Here is a 17558-nt window from a genome sequence, read left to right as displayed (position 1 = left end):
CTTGGTAAACGATACAGTTTTACGATGTAATGGAAAGAACATAATGCATTCACATGCGAGCAAAAATCAAGAACTAACAAGCTAGCGCAACAGGGTCAGGGTAGTAGTGGTTAGGGTTAGGTCAGGGTTAAAGTGCTGCACAATATCGCCTAACGTTCACCCATTCATGCACACATTCACACACCGACGGCGGAGTCAGCCACGCAGGGCGACAGCCAGCTGGTCAGGGGCAGTCAGGGTGAGGCGTCTCGCTCAGGGACACCTCCACACAAAGTTGGAGGAGACGGGGATCGAACTAGCACCCTCCCGGTTACCATCCGACCCGCTCTACCTCCTGAACCACATGCCTCCCCAGTGTCACGTGACCAGCTGCAGGACCCCAGGTCATGTGACCAGCCGGGGGGGTTCTCACAGGTGGAATGAGGGAAGCTAACGTGGCTACGCTACCGTCTCATGGCGGCGGCGGCGGCCACACTGTTGTGGATCCGGGTGACCGTTAGCATGTTAGCGATGGAAGCTACGCCTCGGCCCTCTTCCGCCAACTGGTGAAAGGGAAGAGCAGGACAGAAAATAAAGTGTTACAGGCCACGGTCCACCCTGTTTAAACTGCATGTGACATGGTTCTGCGTGGAGAAACATCAAGGACAGGCACTTTATCAGAGAAATATTTTTTGTCATATTTGTTGAAATTCTCTTTCCCAACAGGAATCAATAAACTAAAAGCTAGCTTAGGCTAGCGTTTAGATCCAAGATGGCCGCACGGCTAGCGTCTCGATTCAAGATGGCCGCTGGGCTAGCATCTAGATCAAATATGGCCGCCAGGCTAGCGTCTAGATCCAAGATGGCCGCCGGGCTAGCGCCTCGATCCAAGATGGCCGCCGGGTGCGTCAGCCCCCTGGGTGGGGGGTGGGGGGGGAGCCACTGACCCGGTGCGCTGGCAGGCCGTCCAGCAGCAGCTCCGCGGTGGGCATCTGGCGGGTCCCCAGTTTATCCTTCAGCCGCTGGACCTCGATCCCCTCCAGCCGGCCCTGGGGGTCCCGGCGGACCTCAGCGTAGAACAGGGACAGACCCCGGCTGCCCTGGGGGGGAGGAGTCAGATGGTGGGGAGGAGTCAGACGGGGAGGGGGAGGAGTCAGACGACGGTTAGAGATGGTTGGGATAGGCTCACGGAAGTGTTTGATCGCGACACAAGAGGAGATACTCAGATCTTTCAACTTGGTATAAAAGGGTGTTAAGTACTTTTGGGGTGAATAGCACTTACTACTGGGGGATTACCAGTGTTAACTAATCTAATCCAATCGAAACATTGACCATGAATCAATCCCTTCTCTTTTCCAATGGCTGCAACATTTCAGTTTGCTTAAATGCTTCGACCATCGGACTAAACTGAAGGATTCTGTAAAATAATCTGCCAAAATAACGGGACTATTTTAACCGGCAAAACAAACAAAGCTAGACTGCAGAACATCTCTGAAGTCCCGTTAAAGAGGTCACATGACCGGCCACCAGGTGTGGGGTGGTTTACCGTTAAAGAGGTCACATGACCTGCCACCAGGTGTGGGGTGGTTTACCGTTACAAGCCATTTTGGAAAACTACCCCTTATGACATCACAGGTGGGCGTGTCCACCTGTGACGACAGGTCTGGGTCTGCGGGGACGGCGGGGCCGTACCGGGGGGATGGATCCATCCCGGCCCACCACCCGGCCCAGGGTGAGGGTCATGTCGGCGTCCGTGGCGGAGGTGAACCACTTGAAGCCGTGGAGCCGGTAGGACCCGTCCGGCTGGGGCTCGGCCAGCGTCTCCGTGCCAGCGGCTGGACGGAGGGAAGGGAGCGAGTCAGACCGCGGCGTACGCTACCGACCGCGGCGCACGCTACCGACCGCGGCGTACGCTACCGACCGCGGCGCTCGCTACCGACCGCGGCGCACGCTACCGACCGCGGCGCACGCTACCGGCCGCGGCGCACGGTACCGACCGCGGCGCAGGCTACCGACCGCGGCGGTACCGTGGGAGAATAAATCGCAACGTATCAATTACACTCATTTGTTGGCCATCTCAACCAGACACAGTCACTTCCAGTCACTACCGGAGTTCCCCAGGGTTCTGTTCTAGGCCCCCTCCTGTTCATCATTTATCTACTTCCACTTGGCCATATTTTCCGTAAATTTAACATTTTTTTTCATTCCTATGCGGATGACACCCAGCTCTACATATCCACCAAGCCCACTTCTACCCTTCCTCCCACCTCCCTCTCCGATTGCCTACAATAAATAAAATCCTGGTTCACCTGCAACTTTCTCAAACTAGAAAGAAATTACTTTAATGAACTATTAAATAATTCATTTTATTTGAGGGCGCCTTTCAAAGCACCCAAGGTCACCTTACAGGGCAGTTTAAAAACAAAATCAACAATCATAAAAAACACAAGAACAAGATACATTGAACAATTTACATAAGTGGGGTGAAATGGGTTACATGGAATATGTCAGTTTAAAAATATGTGTTTTGAGACGAGACTTAAAAGTGGAAAGAGTGTCGGAATTACGGATGTCAGGTGGGAGGGTGTTCCAGAGGTGGGGGGCAGATCTGCTGAAGGCTCTGGACCCCATGGTAACCAGGCGGGCGGGAGGCACAGTGAATTGAATGGAAGAGGAGGACCGGAGAGTGCGGGCGGGTGTGTTGGTGTGTAGGAGTTCACAGATGTATGGAGGGGCGAGGTTGTGGAGGGCCTTGAAGGTGAGGAGCAGAATCTTGAAGTGGATGCGGGTTTTGACCGGGAGCCAGTGAAGCTGCTGAAGGACAGGAGTGATGTGATTAATGGAGGGGGTTCTGGTGATGATGCGGGCGGCAGAGTTCTGGACCAGTTGGAGTTTGCGGATGGACTTGAGGGGGAGACCGAAGAGGAGGGAGTTACAGTAATCGATGCGGGAAGTGACCAGGGTGTGAACAAGGATGGCTGTGCTATGGGGTGTGAAGGATGGGCGGAGGCGGTTGATGTTGCGTAGATGGTAGTAGGCAGACCTGGTGATGTTATTGATGTGTGCTTGAAATGATAGTGTGCTGTCGAGGATGACACCCCTCAACCTGAGGGGAGGGGGAGACTGAGGTGTTGTCGATAGTGATGGAGAAGCTGTCAGGTTTTGTGAGGGTTGATTTGGTGCCGATGAGGAGGACTTCTGTTTTATTGCTGTTGAGTTTGAGAAAGTTGCAGGTGAACCAGGATTTTATTTATTGTAGGCAATCGGAGAGGGAGGTGGGAGGAAGGGTAGAAGTGGGCTTGGTGGATATGTAGAGCTGGGTGTCATCCGCATAGGAATGAAAATGAATGTTAAATTTACGGAAAATATGGCCAAGTGGAAGTAGATAAATGATGAACAGGAGGGGGCCTAGAACAGAACCCTGGGGAACACCGGTAGTGGCTGGAAGTGACTGTGATTTGAAAGTTTTGAGTTGGATGAACTGAGTACGGCCGGAAAGATATAATTTAAACCAGTGCAGGGGTGTGTCAGTGATACCAATGGAGGCCAGTCTGTCAAGGACTATTGTAAGGACTGCGCCCCTAGCTCCTTAAGGTTGGACTCAAATCGTCCGGATAAAGTAATATAATACAGATAAAGTAATATAATTCAACTTTGTCACTAGATATCATTCTCGTCTCTGTTGGCATTTACGAGGCAGGATGACGAGTGGAGCTCCGACTACTGACCCACGTCCGATCCGCCCCTCCGCTCGGTCATCCACTGGCCAGACGTCCAGAACCGCTCGGGGTCGCGAGAGGTCAACCTCCTGTAGGCGGAGTCAACGGCCGGCGGCACCCCGAGAGACTGCGGCGCGCCGTGATTGGTTAACGAACAAACTGCTTCACGATCCACTTATACACAACATTTACTAATAACTATTACAGTTATCACTATTATTATTACTGCACTTGTGTCCCCAGACGGTCACTAGTGGAACAGTGTGCAGCTCAAAGAGCAGAGAGGTGAATCGATCAGTATCACACCTGGATGACCTTGGCCGCTCCGTCAGTCATGGCCAGAGGACAGGTGAACAGACCGGACGACGGGGAGTAGAGGAACAGCTTACTCATCTGGTGGACGCGACTACAGACAGGCAGGCAGGCAGGCAGGTAGACAGACAGAGAGAAGGAGAGACAGACAGACAGACAGACAGACAGACAGACAGACAGACAGACAGACAGACAGACAGGCAGACAGACAGGTAGACAGACAGACAGACAGACAGACAGACAGACAGACAGACAGACAGACAGACAGACAGACAGACAGACAGACAGACAGACAGACAGACAGACAGACAGACAGAAGGAGAGACAGACGTGGCCATGATAACCAGGATCTTAAATACGGTGTAACCTCAGACTAGAGTTTCACACTGGACCCGTTCATAAAGGGATGCAAATCTGAATTTAAATATCAGATGTACCTTCTTCATCCCGGATGGGAAACATGGAAATCACCGCAGAACGTACCGAGCAGTAACACAAAAGAGAAGCAACATGTAAACGAGAGTTTGATTCCCCTGACCTCCATTCACCACACGACCTCTCGTAGCCGATGGCGACCAGCCCCTCGCTGGCAGACAGCTCTTTCATGCGCTGCCAGGCGGGCGAGGTCACGATGTGGTCCACCCTTCTACCCCAAGGGTCAAAGGGGACGAGCCTGGGGGGGTTGACCTCACACTCTCGCCCCCAGGCGTCCACCTCATCTGAGATCCTCTCCCCAAACGCCTGCAGGTCTGAGAACACGGCCTGCTGGAGACACACAGAGCATCTAGCCTCATCCTTTGTGTTAGTCATCACTTACTGCAGGGCTATTCAACCTCCTTAACAAGTGGGCCGAAAAGGAAAACCACTGGGGGTTCATGGGCCACACCGAGTAAAACTATGTGAATGAATTGCTACAAATAAATCGTACTTAAAGTAGTGTTAACTTAATATATATATAGTGCTACTACATGGAATAAACTTGTCAGACGCATTCCTTCCTTCTTCACTTTTAATCGTATCATTATAAAAGATTTTGTTCTCACATATTTTGGACACGTATTTAGAATTCAACAATGTTGTTTGAATCATCACAAAACAGAACTACTGTACATATGAGACATTTTGAGCCAGTGAGTCAGTGAGAAAGATTGCACTGCCTTGTTTGCCTAGTTTGGCTCATCCTGAGACACTCATGCAGCTTCTCATAGGTCATGGAGCAACGTGCCCTTGTTCTGATGGCATTCATATGAGAAAAGCTAGACTCACACCTATCAGTGGAGCCAAACTTTGTCAGAAAAAGTGATGCCAGTTCCTGATTGTGGGGTACTGATACTGGCTAGTATCACCGGCTAAACACAGAAACCTGATTTGCATGCAACTATGTTTCTCCTTTATTTTATTTATTTTTTGCATGCAACCTCTTGCGGGCCAGAAAAAAACTAAGAGGGGCCGCATTTGGCCCACGGGCCGCTAGTTGAATAGGCCTGACTTACTGACTACATGAACGTTTCCAATGTGTTGACCACACTATTCAAACACTGCCTAGCCTTCAGCAGCGTCTGATCCTTACCTGGTGTGGCAGGTGTCTCCTGAGATACCTCCCTAACAGAGGGTCTTCTAGAAAGGGGTTCTTCAGCTGAGGCTGGGCCTGGAAGAACAGACCGGTCCTGGATCTGGAGAACAGCGGGGGGGCGTGGGGGTCCCGGGCGGCGGCCTCGTCGGGGGCAGAGGTCCCTGGCTGGACGGCGCTGACCCCTCTGACCTGCAGGGCGGGTCTACAGGTGGGCTGACCCCGGAGGAGGAACCTCAGCCAGGCTGCACTCGTGTTGTGGTTCAGACGCATCGACCCGGCGGACATGTTGGTCACAGCTGAGAGGGAGGGAGAGAGAGAGAGACAGAGAGAGCGAGAGCGAGAGCGAGAGCGAGAGCGGAGCGAGAGAGAGAGAGAGAGAGAGAGAGAGACTTATTTTTTGGGCCGTTTTATGCTATGAGTTGTTATGGTGATACCTGTTTGTGCGTTTCCTGTGTTTGTGTATAACAGGGAAATAAAGAACCATGCATGATTCCCACAGCCATCGTACCCAAAAAGTGTGTGTTCCAGTGTTTTCATTTGGCTCAATCACACGTTGATAACCCTAAATAACAACTACAACTTAACTACAAAACCAGACCGTCACTCCAGTCTTTCACACTGTTTGTCCCTGGCACAGAAAGGCTACCCATAATGCACCATCAGTTATAAAGTGACATTGTTAACTGCCACGGCACATTTTAGATCTGTTTTCCTGTTTGTTTTTCTCTGTGCTGGCATTGACTGTGTTGTCTCTGAACAGGGAACCTGTTGGTCTGGTCCGTCTGCCCCACCCCGAGTCACATGATGCAGCGGCTTTATGAGGTTAGAGTCTGGGAGTTGAGCCTTATGGAACTACCAGGGTGTTAAGGAACAGGGCGAGGGGACCCAAGCGCTGGACACGGGGAGGCAGAGACGGGGTAAAGGAAACAGGGTTTATTGGGACACGGGGTAGTAGGTGACAAGCTGGGGCGAAGCAGGCGGCAGTCAGGCAGGCGAGGGTTCAGCGTCAGGCAGGCAGTCAGACAGGCAGTCAGACAGGTAAGGACTCGACGATAGACGGGAAGTCAGGCAGGCAAAGATTCGGTGACAGGTAGGCAGAGTGACGGACGGAGAACTAGGGAAGAGGGGAGAGGGTTATCAAGAGAACGGGAACACTGAACTGGGTCTAGAGAAAGCTGGTAGGACCGATACAAACTGGGTAGTTGCAAACGACGAACTAGCGCCGGCTGGATGGAGATCCCCGGCTGGAGTAGGAAGTGGAGATTGATGATTGAAGACAGGTGTGACGGAAGAATGAGGTGCAGTGGCGTCAAGTGGCCACTAGATGGGGGTGTTGGACCGCGTAGCAGGACGCGGCGTGACACAGGGTTAACTCAATATTAAATCACTAAACCGACTAGCACACATACCCTGGGCATACAGGGAGCGGGTTGTTTTTGTGAAGACAAAAGAAAAATACAACCCTCAGAAATAGTCAAGACATGTCAGTTGTTTTTGTATAGCTCCTAATCCCAGTTACAGTGTTTTGTTAAATATTGTATATTGTATTGTAATATTGTAATATTTTAAAACAAAGCAACATATTTGAATTACAGCGCATAAATGCACCCAAAGCCAGATTGTGAAAGTTGAAACGACAGTGAACCGTGTGTCCGTGGGGGCGGAGCCAGGTGGTAGGGGCGGGGCCAGGTGTTAGGGGAGGAGCCAGAGGAGAGGACGTCATGTTCAAGAAACGAAACTTAAGGATCATAGAAACCAAAGCCATCCGACGTGGAAGCAGTTCTCTCTTTCAGGAGGAAAGAAGCATTTTGGAAAACATCGTCTGACACAGAGACCACAACAAGGTGAGTAAATCAGCACAACTTTGAGAAAAGTTTGAACCTCTCTTCCCCTTATGGAATTAGAACAATAATGGAATATCTCAATACATGAACCTTGTCTTCTAGGATGGCCTCTGCTAACACTTCCTGGTCTGAAGAGAACTTTTCCTGTCCCATCTGTCTGGATGTGTTCAGCAGCCCAGTTTCCACACCGTGTGGACACAACTTCTGCGGAACCTGCATTAATAAATTCTGGGATGAACAAGTCCAGTGCAAATGTCCTATTTGTAACCAGATTTTTGACACTAGACCTGATCCACAGGTCAATATCTTTGTATCAGAGATGGCTGATCTGTTCAGAACGACCGTACGAGTAAAGGAGCTGCCTTGTTTTGAACCAGCAGAAGTTCCCTGTGACGTCTGCACTGGGACCCAGCTAAAGGCTGTGAAGTCCTGCCTAATGTGTTTTATGTCTTACTGCCAAACCCACCTGGAGCCACATCAGAGAGTCGCAGTCCTGAAGAAACATCGGCTGGTCGAGCCTATGGACCGCCTGGAAGACAGGATGTGTAAGAAACACGACCGACTTCTGGAGCTCTTCTGCGAGACTGAACAGGAGTGTGTGTGTCTGTTGTGCACAGTGACAGACCACAAGTCCCATCCTGTTGTACCTCTAAAGGAGGAATATGAAGTGAAGACGGCCCTGCTGGGGAAGATCGAGGCTGAAGTTCAGCAGATTATCCAGGAGAGAAAACTAAAGATTAAGGAGATAAAAGACAAGGTTGAATTTAGCAAGAAAGACGCAGACGGAGTGATAGCCGATGTTGGGCAGGTCTTCACTGCTTTGATGCGTCGCGTTGAAAAGTGCAGAGATGATTTCAACCAAACAGTTAAAGAGAGACTGAAAACCACAGAGAAACAAGCTGAAGACCTCATCAAAGAGCTGGAGCAGGAAATAGAAGATCTGACCAATAGAAGCTCAGAGGTGAAGCAGGTCTCACACACTGAAGACCACCTCCACCTCCTCCAGACCTTCAGATCCCTGAAGGATCCTCCACCCACCAGGGACTGGACCACGGTGGAGGTCCGTCCTCCGTCATACGTAGGGACCTTGAGGAGATCCCTGGATCAGCTGGGGAAGACACTGAACATGGAGATGAAGAAGCTGCGTGATGCTGAACTGAAGAGGGTCCAGCAGTATGAAGTAGATGTGACTCTGGATCCTGATACAGCTGCTCCCTGGCTCATCCTGTCTGAGGATGGGAAACAAGTACATTTTGGAGGTCCAGTGGGGAACCTCCCAGACAACCCTAAGAGATTTACTTGTTGGTTTACATGTGTTCTCACAAGGCAGAGCTTCTCCTCAGGGAGATTTTACTTTGAGGTCCAGGTTAAAGAAAAGACTGACTGGTGGTTAGGAGTGGCCAGAGAGTCCATCAACAGAAAAGGTGGGACCATGTGGACCCCTGAGACGGGTTACTGGACTCTTCAATACAACAAGGATGGGTTGGTATTTAGAGATAAACCTGCTGTCCGTCTCCTTCTGAGAGCTCGGCTCCAGAAGGTGGGGGTGTTTGTTGATTATGATGAGGGTCTGGTCTCCTTCTATGATGTGAAAGCCAGGGTTCATATCTACTCTGCTACTGGCTGTGCCTTCACTGAGCCTCTCTATCCAATCTTCCATCCAGGTTCACATGAAGGAGGTAGAAACTCTGCCCCCCTGATCATCTCACCTGTCAATCAAACAGACTAGGACTTTTGTTTGATAACAAAATAAACAAACCAAAATAACTAATGTTTCCTGAATGGGAATCTACCATGGGAGATCTGAGAGAACTGCATTCATATCGTAATATTCACTGTTAATTAACAACAAAATGCAACTTACACTGTGTACTATAAATAAATATAAATCATTATAACTGGTTAGACTACTCTTTAATGTTCAATGACTTCTTTCTGATCGTTTTTTAAATACTATTACGTTAGTTGTGCAAAATGTTATTTTTATTATTATTTTGACAGGGTTATGGTTAAGGGTTAACCCTAACAACTAGTGACAACAAATACAATGTCGTGGTTGATCCTGCCAGTAGCATATGCTTGTCTCAAAGTTTAAGCCATGCATGTATAAGTCCACACGGCTGGAAAAGTGAAACTGCGAATGGCTCATTAAATCAGAGGTCTATACAATACACGGGTGCCAGTAGCTCAGGAGGTAGAGCGGGTTGGCTGGTAACCTGAAGGTTGTTGGTTCGATCCCCGGCTCCTCCTAGCTGAGTGTCGAGGTGTCCTTGAGCAAGGCACCTAACCCTGACTGTTAGCTCCCGACGAGCTGGCTGTCGCCTTGCATGGTTGACTCCGCCGTCGGTGCGTGAATGGTGAATGTGAGGCAATATTGTAAAGCGCTTTGAGTGGCCAATGGTTAGAAAAGCGCTATATAAATGCAGTCCATTTACATTTACAAGCCGAGGTTAGAGAACCTACAGCTGGTTAACCAATGCCTCCTCAAAACGGTCCTCTGGGAGGGTGACCGTGAGATAGTCTCCCATTACCACTACGGTGCGTTTCAAATAGTTGTGCTCGGTGAGAAATATAATAACTATAACTTTTTGGTGAATCGAAAAGCGCCTCAAACTGAGTACAAAACCATATTGGCCCTTTAACGTTCTCATTCGAGTCTGCGTTAATACAGAGACAACACACTACGACGTCCTTCAGAAATATTCTGTATCAAATACAATACTGAACAATTCAAAAACAATAAACTACGATACGACAAAGTCTTACCGTCTCTGTTGTTTTCCTTTCCTCTGGGGTCAGCTTCGTACCTTCAAAGTAAAAGTTCGACATACTCGCCGCCAAGTCATGCATCTGACCGGAGAAGGCGGTCAAAGGTCACCGCAGGGACCAGAGGAGTAGGGGGGGTGGAGCCCGGGGCCCCTCCCATAAACCTTTTAGTGTTGAATAAGGGTGTCTAACTAATGATATAATAATTGCATTTGGGATACAACTTTTATAAAGAATCATTTACATGTTTAGATTGGACAGGAATGCTATGTGGGCGATGGACCAGGTTTATTATTTCATGTAAAGAGTTTTCAAAAAGACTGAAAACACATGCAGCGCCTAATAAAACATTTTTCATGACTTAAAAAATCTGACTGAGAGAAGAACTTGGGCACTGAAAGGGTGAGCAAACAGAAGAGTTCCCCCAGAGGGCAACCTGGAGACAGAGACACACTGATAAAACCCAGTACAGGTCTGGTGCTCCAGGTGGCCACAGGACCACGACTTTAAAGGGAAGAAACTTAGTGTTTCATTACAGACTGGATCCTCTTTATATATATATATTTATAGAGAGAGAGATATAGAGAGAGATATAGAGAGAGAGAGAGATAGAGATAGAGATAGAGATATATATATATATATATATATATATATATAGTGGGCGCCTGGTCTCTGAGGTACAACAGTGGGATCACCAATCAGAATAGAACAGGCGGAAGCGGGGGTTGCGGTGAAATCAACTTAAGTCATTTATTTATAAAAAGGTGCAGGGGGAAAAGGGAGGGGGCAAAAGGCAACTCAAATCTTCACCGGGTTGGCGGCTGTCGTCAGGGTGCCCTTTCTGGCTCTTCCTGGGGTGGGGCCAGAGAGAGAGAGAGAAAGATAGTCCGAGGTTAGTGGGGTCTGTGGTCCCTGCCACTGACCTCTTCGCCCTAGCTCGGCTTGGGTTTCCTCTTCAAGTCGTTGGGGTTCCTCTTCAAGTCGTTGGGGTTCCTGTTCAGCTGCCGGCCTTCGGTCGGGTTACAGCATGACACAATTCACACACACCGACAAAACAGCTCTTCGTTCCACTTGAACGTACCTTCATTGATTAGTTTTGGAGTGATCAAGAGGGTTGGCCACAGGCCTCTTACCACGAGACTGGCCTAACGTGTCTCTGGTCTCCACACGCTCCTCCAGCCAGTCTCTCTTCAGCCTGTTCTGGTGGAGTTAAAAAGGCCCTCTGATTGCAGGGCTAGCTCAGCGCACCTGTGCAGGGTAAGCTGAATAGTACCTCCCATCCAGAACCACACCCCTTGGCTGCCTTTGCCTGCCTTTGTGGCCACCCCGTGGCCATGTGGGGCACTGCTCAGCGGCTGGGCCACCACAATATATATAGGCAAGTCAGATGATCCTTAATTGGTTGAAGATCAAACAGATATTGTGATTAATGTTGAAACCCAAGCCTCTGAACACAAGACAACTCTCAGAACCAACGAGCAGGAGCCAACGATTCAAACGTTAACAAACATATGTGGATATAAAAGTAGGGGAACACAAACCCCTTTTACCGTGGAGACGTCCCCACAGGACCGCACAGACCCCGCCCACAACGGAAAGTCAAATAAAAAGAACCATGGAGGCTGAAACCATCAAGAACCGGCAGAGGGGTCTCTGGGGGGCTGAGGGCCCCTCTCTGGGGGGCTGAGGGCCCCTCTCTGGTGGGCTGAGGACCCCTCTCTGGGGGGCTGAGGGCCCCTCTCTGTTGAGGGCCCCTCTCTGGGGGGCTGAGGGCCCCTCCTGAGGGCCCCTCCTGAGGGCCCCTCTCTGGGGGGTTGAGGGCCCCTCTCTGGGGGGCTGAGGGCCCCTCTCTGGGGGGTTGAGGGCCCCTCTCTGGGGGGTTGAGGGCCCCTCTCTGGTGGGCTGAGGGCCCCTCTCTGGTGGGCTGAGGGCCCCCAGGAGAACCAAAGCTAGAGTCTTTAGGGGGCGGCGGCCTCAGTCCCCCCTGTTGAGCAGGTCCTCTATGTAGGCGTCCAGCTCATCGTCTGTGTTGATGTCGATGTCCTGGAGGAGGTGGAGGAATCAGTTAGAGAGCACTTTACCTTTTAGTTCACGTTAAACAATCAGTTAGAGAGCAGTTTACCTTTTAGTTCACCTTAAAAAATCAGTTAGAGAGCAGTTTACGTTTTAGTTCACGTTAACATAAGAAGCGCCGGGCCATTTTTACTTGCTACTAGCGCCACAAGAGGGGTCGAATGACCCCTAAGTCATTTGAATGGGAGGCTGTGCATTTGCACATAATGATCACTCGGTGGCGCAAATGAGCTATTACCGCGCGAGCGCCACATGTGTGTGTGTGTCACAAGCCTAGTCCTCACGATTTTGTCATAAATGTACATATATGAAGTACAAACAGCCTATATTTTCACTAAGGGTTTAAGATTAAATGATGCAAATAAAGTAATTAAATTAATTGAGATATGCCTATATTGTTATTGTGGATGTTCTCAAGACCACTCAATTCCATCAACTTTATGAACCAGCAGAGGGAGAGGGAGAGTGAGAGAGAGAGAGAGAGAGACCTATTTTTGGGCTGTTTTATGTTGAGTTGTTGGTATGGTGATACCTGTTTATGTTTGTGCGTTTCCTGTGTTTGTGTATAACAGGGAAATAAAGAACCATACATGATTCACACAGCCATCGTACCCAAAAAGTGTGTTTTCCAGTGTTTTCATTTCGCTCAATCACACCTTGATAACCCGAAATACAACTAGAACTAAACTACGAAACCAGTCCGTCACTTCAGACTTTCACACTGTTTGGTGCTGGTGTAAGAGTTAAAAATGTAGTGTATTATTATATATGATTCTGGCCAAGATAAAACTGCCGTGGTTAATAAGTGTGAATGGGAGCCACCCGTGGTCATATGGTGTACTGCAGATCTGCCGCGTTTAGTCCTGTGCTGCGTTCCTACTCGATCAGAGAAGCCCTTGCTTTTGATCTGGAAAATAAAAGAAAGAAAATCCTACAGTTTCGTCTCCGTCGTCCTGATGCGAGGCGATCTCCTTCTCCTCCATCTCACTGAAGACCTGGCTGAGCTTCTGGTATTCAGCAGGCGGGATACATCGGTAAGGCAAACGGAACGGCCTCTCGTCCGTGAGCCGAATCCTGGGTACAAACTCTTTGGCCTCACCACAGTCCAGGTGATGTTGGGAGAAGATGTCCTCATATTTGATCACAAGGTCTGTCAGCTTAGTTCGCCAGTCTGTCGTCACGTCACAAGACTCAAGGTCAAGATCCCTCAGGCCAACATGCTCCAGTCTCTCCCGCACAGTTTCGATGTTAGCAGTCGGCGCAGACGTTCCTGCAGGCCTGGCAGATGTGGCCTGTTGAGCGGCACTGAGCTCCGGGGCTTCCATGTCCTCCAACGCCAGACAGGTGTAGACATCGGCAAGCTCTGGGGCGACAGGTGGGTCCCTCGCCTCTCGTCCTTGTGTGCAAGAAAAATGGTGACTTGAGAGTGTGCTCAGACTTCAGATGGCTCAACAAACGAACGCTGAAAGATGCCCATCCACTTCCACACCAAGCTGACTGCCTAGCTGCCCTGGGTGGGAACACGTTCTTCAGCACAATGGACCTCACGTCCGGCTTTTACAATATGCCGCTGCATGAAGAAGACCGCAAGTACTCTGCATTCACAACACCCATGGGCTTGTATGAGTACAACCGTCTCCCGCAGGGCCTGTGCAACAGCCCAGCCAGTTTCATGAGGATGATGATCAGCATATTCGGTGACCAGAACTTTCTAAGCTTGCTATGCTATCTGGACGATTTGCTAGTATTTGCACCAACTGAGGCGTTGGCTCTTGAGAGGCTGGAGCAGATCTTTGGTCGGCTTCGCCTGCACAACCTGAAACTGGCCCCGAAGAAGAGCTGGCTGCTCAGAAGGTCTGTGAAGTTTCTGGGACACATCATTGATGAGTCAGGTGTGTCCACAGACCCAGCTAAGGTTGAGGCCGTCAACAAGATGGTGGCTACGGACCTGATGGAACATGATGGAGTGACCCCGTCTCAGACTCGTGTGAGGTCTTTCTTGGGGATGGTAAACTATTACCAGCACTTTGTGCCCGATTACTCTGCAACGGCTTTGCTGGCTTTCGCCAGCAAATCCCTCTCAAGAGCTCAGAAAAAGTACCCTGCTCATCGCCTAGAATTTCTAGCGCTAAAGTGCTCCGTGTGTGACAAGTTTAGTCATTGGCTTAAGGGTCATACGTTCACTGTGTGGACGGATAATAACCCCCTCACACACATCATTACCAAGCCACGACTGGATGCCTGCGAGCAGCGCTGGGTGGCAAAGTTGGCATCCTACGTGTTTGATATCAAGTACATCCCGTATCCCAAGAACACGGTTGCAGATGCACTGAGTCGTCGGCCTTTCGTGAGGTCAGCTGCTGGGAGACAGCTGCTCCGAGACCCCTACAGTGAGCTCCTTGCCAAGGCAGTCCCTGTCTCGGCTGACACTGTCCAGGACACCTTTAGGCAGTCTGCCATCCAAGATGACTTGGAGTGTGAAAGAGGGGAGCCCTATGTGTCTGACGGTGCCAAGAACCTGTCCTTCTCCGAAGACGAGGTCTCTGCCATCCTTGAGACACACAGTCGATGGGAGTCAAGTGCCAGGGTGCGAGCTGTTGGCATTCTCCAACAGCTCCCACAGCTGGTTCCCACTGATGAAGAGCCCCTGCCCGCTTTTACAGAGAGAGAACTGCGTGAAGGGTAGTTGAGTGATCCTGTCCTCTCCAGGGTGCTGTATTATGTGGACCGAGGCTGTCGTCCATCCAGGAGAGAGAAATCTAAGGAGCCTGCTATGGTTGTAAGGTACCTGAAACACTGGGAGAAACTGACCACTTGCAATGACATTCTGTACAGAGTCTCCAAAGACCAGGTGTCCAGGAACAAAAGACACCAGTTAGTGGTCCCTGACTCTTTTAAGTCTGAGGTCCTCAAGGGCATTCACGACAGTGCTGGTCATCAGGGGCAGTTCAGGAGTTTGAGCTTGGCCCGTCCGCGTTTCTTCTGGGCTCACATAGACAGGGACGTTAAAGAATATGTCCGTCACTGCCCAAGATGCGTCATCAGCAAGACTGCTGATCCAGAAGGAAGAGCACCCCTGGAGAGTATAAAAACGTCTGCTCCTCTCGAAATCGTGTGCATAGACTTTTGGACCGCAGAGGATTCGAACAACAAGTCTGTTGATGTGCTGGTGGTTACAGACCATTTTACCAGGCTGGCGCAAGCCTTCCCCTGCCGTGATCAGTGTGCCAAACAAGTGGCGAAGCAACTCTGGGACAAGTACTTCTGCATATATGGGTTTCCTGAGAGGATCCACTCCGATCAGGGGGCCTCGTTTGAAAGTCAACTAATCAGTGAATTGTTGAAGGTCGCCGGTGTGAGGAAGTCCCGAACCACCCCATACCATCCAATGGGCAACGGCAGTGTGGAGCGTTTCAACAGGACGTTGGGGAACATGATTCGCGCCCTCTCGCCTGAAACTTAATGTAATTGGCCCCGACACCTCCAGACACTGACGTTTATGTACAATTGCACGGTACATGAAACCACAGGTTATCCCCCATTTTACCGTATGTATGGTAGAGTCCCACGCCTGCCTGTTGACACTCTCCTCAAAAACAACATGTTCCTCACTGACTCTCGGAATACACGCACACACAACGCAGAGCGCTTAGACGATACACAAAGCACACGGTCATCCTCCGCTCACTCAGATTCCAACACCTTGCACACAGCTAGGATTCGGTTTGGACGTATAGTAAAGCCAGTTAACCGTTTACTGTGTCAGATGTCCAAACAGGGTTTTGTAAGCAATGCCGTTTCTAGGTCAATGTTTAGGATGTTTTAGTGAGACTAAAGGTACGAACACACCAAACGCGTACCCGCGTATAAAATCGGCAATTTTTCCATAGGGAACCATTGATTTATGCGCGCATGAGGCGCGTACATGCGTTACATGCGTATAAGCAACATTTTACTCGCGTTAGCGGCGTATGAGGCGCGTATATATACGCGCGTACATATACGCGCGTACGCGAGGAGTTCAAAAAATTGAACTTTTTACGCTCATACGCGTGATGCTTAGCCGCGATAGCCAATCAGCGTGGAGCTTGACCCGACGTCACTGGCAGAGAGTAGTGACGCTTGCACAGAAGCATACGGCCGACATCTTTCTTTATTCTGGGTGGAAATAGTAACATAGTTACGCCATTAAATGCGTTTATGGAAACATTTTTAGCGAGAAATGTGCATTTTACTTTCATAATGTTCGCTCGGTGAATGTGAAGGATGTTTGGTTTGATAGTTATAACGAAGAGTGAACGCTCCGTTCACTTGCATGGACAGAGTCTCTGGTTGCTAAGCAACCTCAACGTCTTGGCGGACTATTTCTCTGCTGATCAACACTACGAATGCTGGAAACACACCAGACACACCATGTGAAATTATTTAACCCGATTATTGTTATTTATATCCGAGCTTATTTAATCTAACCCGATCCAAGCTCTATCATGCACCCAAACACGGCGGCGTTTGGGTTTCCTTCCTCGGACTCCTAAATCCAGCGCAGCCACAGGCGCGTAGCTGCGTACGTAGGACCATTTTTGACACAAAATGGTCAAGCAACATTTTAGCTGCGTTACGCGCGTACATCTGTACGCGGGTACGCGTTTGGTGTGTTCGTACCTTAAGGGTCTTGATGTGATCAGTGTGTTTTGACATTACATGAGTCAGAGTCCAGGTGTGGGGGCCAGCTCCTATATCTGTTAGACATGGTTTGTGTGGGGTGCATCCTGCTTCCAGAAGTTGGTAGTGAGTTTTGTGCCTCTCTTTCCACTTCATTCCTTTGGGGATACTTTTCAAGTTGGAGTATATGTGTAACCATGTCATGTGGATTTCTTATTATTTTTTTGGTAGAGGTGGACATAATGCCCTGCGGCCTTGTAGATTTTGGTGGAATTCAGAGGAGGTGGATGTAACAGAGTTAAAAATGTAGTGTATTATTATATATGATTCTCGCCAAAATAAAATTGCCGTGGTAAAGAAGTGTGAATGGGAGCCACCCGTGGCCATATGGTGTACTGCAGATCTACCGCGTTTAGTCCTGTGCTGCGTTCCTACTCGATCAGAGAAGCCCTTGCTTTTGATCTGGAAAATAAAAGAAGGAAATTCAACAGTTTCGCCTCCGTCTCCCTGATGCTCAACCATCGTCACACTGGCACATAAAGGCTACCCATAATGCACCATCAGTTATAGAGTGACATTGTTAACTGCCACGGCACATTTTAGATCTGTTTTGCTGTTTGTTTTTCTCTG

The 17558-nt window shown here is 49.5% G+C and overlaps 2 protein-coding genes across 5 annotated transcripts in view; one reads left to right on the top strand and one right to left on the bottom strand.

The window, feature by feature from the left end:
* LOC115553548 (acyl-CoA dehydrogenase family member 11) overlaps positions 1-17558 on the bottom strand; it is a 50888-nt gene that overhangs the window by 6383 nt on the left and 26947 nt on the right. The window contains exons 1-8 of one of the 4 annotated variants that reach the window (XM_030369891.1): positions 10194-10301; positions 5581-5879; positions 4549-4775; positions 4005-4104; positions 3708-3825; positions 1672-1814; positions 927-1079; positions 448-542 (exon numbers count right to left, since the gene is read on the bottom strand). In XM_030369891.1, coding sequence (XP_030225751.1) covers positions 448-542; positions 927-1079; positions 1672-1814; positions 3708-3825; positions 4005-4104; positions 4549-4775; positions 5581-5868 — 1124 coding nt within the window. In that variant the 5' untranslated portion in view covers positions 5869-5879; positions 10194-10301. Of the gene's footprint in view, positions 1-447; positions 543-926; positions 1080-1671; positions 1815-3707; positions 3826-4004; positions 4105-4548; positions 4776-5580; positions 5880-10193; positions 10302-17558 lie in introns of those variants that run through there. The other 3 variants (XM_030369894.1, XM_030369892.1, XM_030369893.1) reach the window with 3 other exon arrangements.
* On the top strand, positions 7207-9585 carry LOC115553555 (E3 ubiquitin-protein ligase TRIM39). Its single transcript, XM_030369903.1, has 2 exons — positions 7207-7427; positions 7530-9585. Exon 2 carries the CDS (start codon positions 7531-7533, stop codon positions 9154-9156), a length of 1626 nt encoding a protein of 541 aa, XP_030225763.1. The 5' UTR covers positions 7207-7427; position 7530; the 3' UTR covers positions 9157-9585.

Source organism: Gadus morhua, chromosome 11 (assembly GCF_902167405.1).
Source record: "Gadus morhua chromosome 11, gadMor3.0, whole genome shotgun sequence".
Lineage (NCBI taxonomy): Eukaryota > Metazoa > Chordata > Actinopteri > Gadiformes > Gadidae > Gadus > Gadus morhua.
This window is presented reverse-complemented; position numbering and strand designations above follow the sequence as displayed.

What these genes read in the sequence shown, in the direction of transcription:
- LOC115553555 (XM_030369903.1), top strand. Translation starts at nt 7,531, where the DNA reads ATGGCCTCTGCTAACACTTCCTGGTCTGAAGAGAACTTTTCCTGTCCC.